Here is a 3,926-nt window from a genome sequence, read left to right on the forward strand (position 1 = left end):
CTTGAGGCATTTGTTCTTGCAATTCTTGTTTTTGACTTGATTAGCCATTTTTTGAATGTGGCCCTGTCTGCCTTTTAAGAAGAATATATTTTCTTTTGTGGAAAAATAATTTATTATTTGTAAAATCTAGTTTTTCTCATTCGGGGGTAGGAGGCAGCTGCCCCGTGCCCCCCATCGCACCCAGCTAGGCATGCTCCGCCTCACCTGCAGAAGCTCATGATGTTGTCATAATCGGTAATGTGGGAATCATAGTGGGAAAATGTCTAAAACTTCTTTTGATAATTCAAGGAGACAATAAGAAATATAAAAATAATATAAATGCTAAAGTTTTCAAACAGTAATATTGATGTGGAAGTGACTATAAATCTTAATCCGCAATGTGGGAATCACAGTGGCATAAATGTCTAAAACTTCTTGTGATAATTCAAGGAGACAATAAGAAATATACAAATAATATAAATACTAAAGTTTTCAAACAGTAATATTGATGTGGAAATAGGGAGAGTCGTGACTATAAATCTTACATGGATAGATTGTAACTATAGTTGTGACTATAAATCTTACAAGTAGAGACACATTGGATAGATTGTAACTTAGTTTGGGGACCAATATGCAGGTGAGAAGGAAGCATAGACAACCTGAAGGTTTTCAATGTACCAACCATGGCAACCTTTGAAGCCCAAGAGGAATGAGCCTTTGGGTTTGGTCCATCCAAATTGCTGGCCTTGATAAGGACCACCATAGACGGAAGAGTCATCATCAAGAATAAAAGCAAGGTTGGTGATCACTGGACGGGGAGCCATACCAGGGACAGAGCCAATTCTACCAGACATAAATTCAATGTAGTGGCTGGGCAACACATTGAGAACGTAGCTAAGATGGCTACTGGAGTCATGCTCATGAGTGCCATGATTGAGTGTCTGTGATTGCATGTTTTCACCAGAGTAAGTGACAACAAGGCAACTTACCAGACGATCACTTGAGCGCAGCTGGATGGCAGAGACCCTCTTGCGTTGTTGAAAGAATTCCTTGGGATTCTGCACATCATCAAATACTACGGGGCCGTAGTCCCCTGAAGATATTCGCGCAGATTCATGCACCTCATATTGTAAAAATGGGATGCCCTTGTCAAGCGAGCATAGCACTAAAGGTCCCTGAAGAGGCTTGAGAGGATCGTCTAAATAAGCCTTTATCATAGAACGCACATTGCTCTCATCTTGATTGACCTCGTCCTTCACATTGTTGAGCTTAGTGTCATCCTTGTAGTTACTGTCATACAAGTTGTACACCTTGTTTATTGCATCTATACTTTCCTTTAGCTCCTTCAATTTTCTCAAGGTTGTTGAGGATTCGGGGCTTGTTGCCAACAACTCTCGATTGCGTGCTATACTGTTGAACATGCTGCCTATGCCTGGAACCTGCTCATAGCCAGAAGCTGCCCAGTCTATGATTACAGGAGCTGTTAGCTCAAGGGAGGGGAATTTCAAGGCAAACTCTGTGATCTTGTTAGAAGAGGGAAATTCGGGATTGGCTATGCCGGACATTCGGTGTTCAAAAGAGATGCGCCTTTTTTGAGTGGAATTGAGTTTGTTAATATTGACCTGCATAATATAGACTAGATTCAAGAGGTAGACATATATGAAGAGAAAATACTCTCGAAACTGGCAACATAAGTTAAAGAGAAGCTAGTTTTTTCACTAAACCTCAACACTCACAAAATGTAATATCATTACCCCAAGTAATCATGTGGAAATGATGAAACTCGGGTGCACACACAAAGGCCCTATGTTTAGCATGCTTTTAGGGGTATCAAAAGAAGCCCTTATCTATTATAGCTCTTGAGGACATGAAATTCCATTTTTATTCAAAAAAATTTACTAATGTTGTTCTAAAGTATCACTTAAAGCCTATTATGAGAGTAAATTTGCCATTTTTGTGACTTGGGCAAGTGAACAAAGGGGCCACGGGCACTTTGTCACATGTGGGTGGGCAAGCAATGCACTTTTTGTCAGTTTTTCTCACTATTCATACTTTGGGCAGGGTGAACAAACGGCCCAAACTCCCCCAAAAGTTGGCCTTGAGTTGGCATGCCAACTTAGCATGCAAATGTTGGTGGGCCGATGTTGTGACAAGACATCAGCAGGCTGGTGCCGCTTTTGATTAGTCCTTTTTTTAAAGAACCTCGTCCATCCACCCCCCGTGTGTGACATGGGCCTAAGGTCAATGTGACTCCCTCAAAAGTTGGTCTAGCTATAAAGCTAGGGCTTCTCAACTTTGCGGTTTTAAGTTAAAGCCCTGATGTATGAAGCTTGGGAAGGGACACTCGTGTGTTCACACCGTGTGTGAGGGGGTCTTGCCCTTGAACACTCAAGTGAATCATCCCCCTAGAGTGGTGAAGGAATATCCCACAATGGGCTGATGACAAATCCGCCACATAAAAGCCTACTTTAGGCTACTTTATCCCTGCTCTACTAGCGCAAGAGTCCATGCGTGTGTGGGACAAAAGAAACAAGAAGTGTGTGTAAGAGAATGTGTGAGGAAAAGAGTGAGTAAGCAAGACAAAAACAAGCGGGGTGTGTATGAGAGATAGAGAAGTTTTTAACATCGTGGGAACAATCTCAAGAGACCAAGTTGATCTATTAGACGGGTCTTGAACTCAAGATCTTGTACTTTAGAGAGAAGTGGGCTAACCAAACTACCACACTTGGGTGATAGAAAGGTTAGCCCATTTTTTTTTTAAATTCCAACACATACACACTTTTGAGAGAGAAGATTTTAACGTGGTGGGAACAATCCCAAGAGACCAAATTGATCTATCCTACAGGTCTTGAACTCAAGATCTTGTACTTTAGAGAGTAGTGGGCTAACCACACTTGGGTGACAGAAAGGTTAGCCCATTTTTCTCTTTTTATTCCAAAACACACACACTTTTGAGCCCTAGTGGTGCATGAATTTTGGGTGGGTAAGAGCTTTGACTTCTCACCTGCAAGGATGCATCCACACTCACCCCGGCAAAAATGCCAGCCCCTGTGATGTCTGCGCGCAGCCCCTGCTGCTGCTCCCTCGAGTCGGAGTAGTACGAGTAGACGGCGCAGTACTCGCCGCCGAGGGTTCGGCTGGATAGGTAGCTATCGCCGTAGAGCTGCACGAACTCTCGCAACTGCGTGTCGTCAGCCGGGGCGGGCACTGAAACATCCCGCTGCACGTTGGTGACTACCTCCTTGGCTTTGGTGTGCCGGGCAAACACCACGATGAAGGTGGTGGTGGAGGAAGCGCTCAGTTTCTGGAAGAATCGTAGCTTCTCCGAGATGCTGCCCACGGGATCATAGCTCACCGACAGAGACTGCTCTACTTGCAGCGTCTGGCTAAGCTCACTTGTGGTGTAGCAGATGTCGCACTTCACGAAGCTTGTGCCTCCCGTGAGTTCTTTCTGCCCTCTCACTGCTGTATTCATCCCATGCCCATGCACTGCATTGTAGCCTTGGAACAATGCCACAGGTGTGCTCCTACGCGAGGCTGCGGACAGCTTCGCGAGGCCGGGTCCGCAGCTTTGCCGCTTGATCAATTGCTCAGTTGCCATAGTTCTCTCTCTCCCTCTCGGAAGGTGCGCAGCTAGCGCGCGCGCGCTCTCTCTCTTTCTCTCAAGGTGCGCAGCTAGCGCTCTCTCTCGGGCACCTCGCTCGCTCGCTCGCTCTCGCTCGCTCTCTCTAGCTGCATACTCCCTTTTATATTAGCTGCGTGAAAGAACTTTTACCACAAGGAATATGCCCCTCAGTGCGTCCTCAAGAAATATGCCTCTCATGCGTCCTCAAGAAATATATGCCCTTCAGTGCGTGCTCCACTTTCGAGAGAATTGTATCAATCATCTCCTCATTTTCCCCAAATCCCTTCATGTGGCCATATTAAGCTTTCACTTTTCCTTCTTC

General features: G+C 45.0%; 1 protein-coding gene across 1 annotated transcript; it reads right to left on the reverse strand.

The window, feature by feature from the left end:
* Positions 1 to 458: 458 nt before the first annotated feature.
* On the reverse strand, positions 459 to 3,701 carry LOC147624487 (uncharacterized). The gene is made up of 2 exons (XM_086819495.1): positions 2,984 to 3,701; positions 459 to 1,601 (listed from the first exon to the last, which is right to left on the reverse strand). The coding sequence occupies exons 1-2, from the start codon at positions 3,578 to 3,580 to the stop codon at positions 594 to 596; spliced, it is 1,605 nt and encodes a 534-aa protein (XP_086675621.1). The 5' UTR covers positions 3,581 to 3,701; the 3' UTR covers positions 459 to 593.
* Between the last annotated feature and the right edge of the window lie 225 nt (positions 3,702 to 3,926).

The sequence above is a fragment of the Cibotium barometz genome, chromosome 25, assembly GCF_041138505.1.
Source record: "Cibotium barometz isolate CiBa-2024 chromosome 25, ASM4113850v1, whole genome shotgun sequence".
Classification (NCBI taxonomy): Eukaryota; Viridiplantae; Streptophyta; class Polypodiopsida; order Cyatheales; family Cibotiaceae; genus Cibotium; species Cibotium barometz.

Excerpts from the sequence above, each read along its gene's own strand:
- LOC147624487 (XM_086819495.1), bottom strand. The coding sequence starts at position 3,580 with ATGGCAACTGAGCAATTGATCAAGCGGCAAAGCTGCGGACCCGGCCTC. Across the intron at positions 1,602-2,983 it reads GTGTGGATGCATCCTTGCAG|GTCAATATTAACAAACTCAA; the intron begins GTGAGAAGTCAA and ends TATATTATGCAG.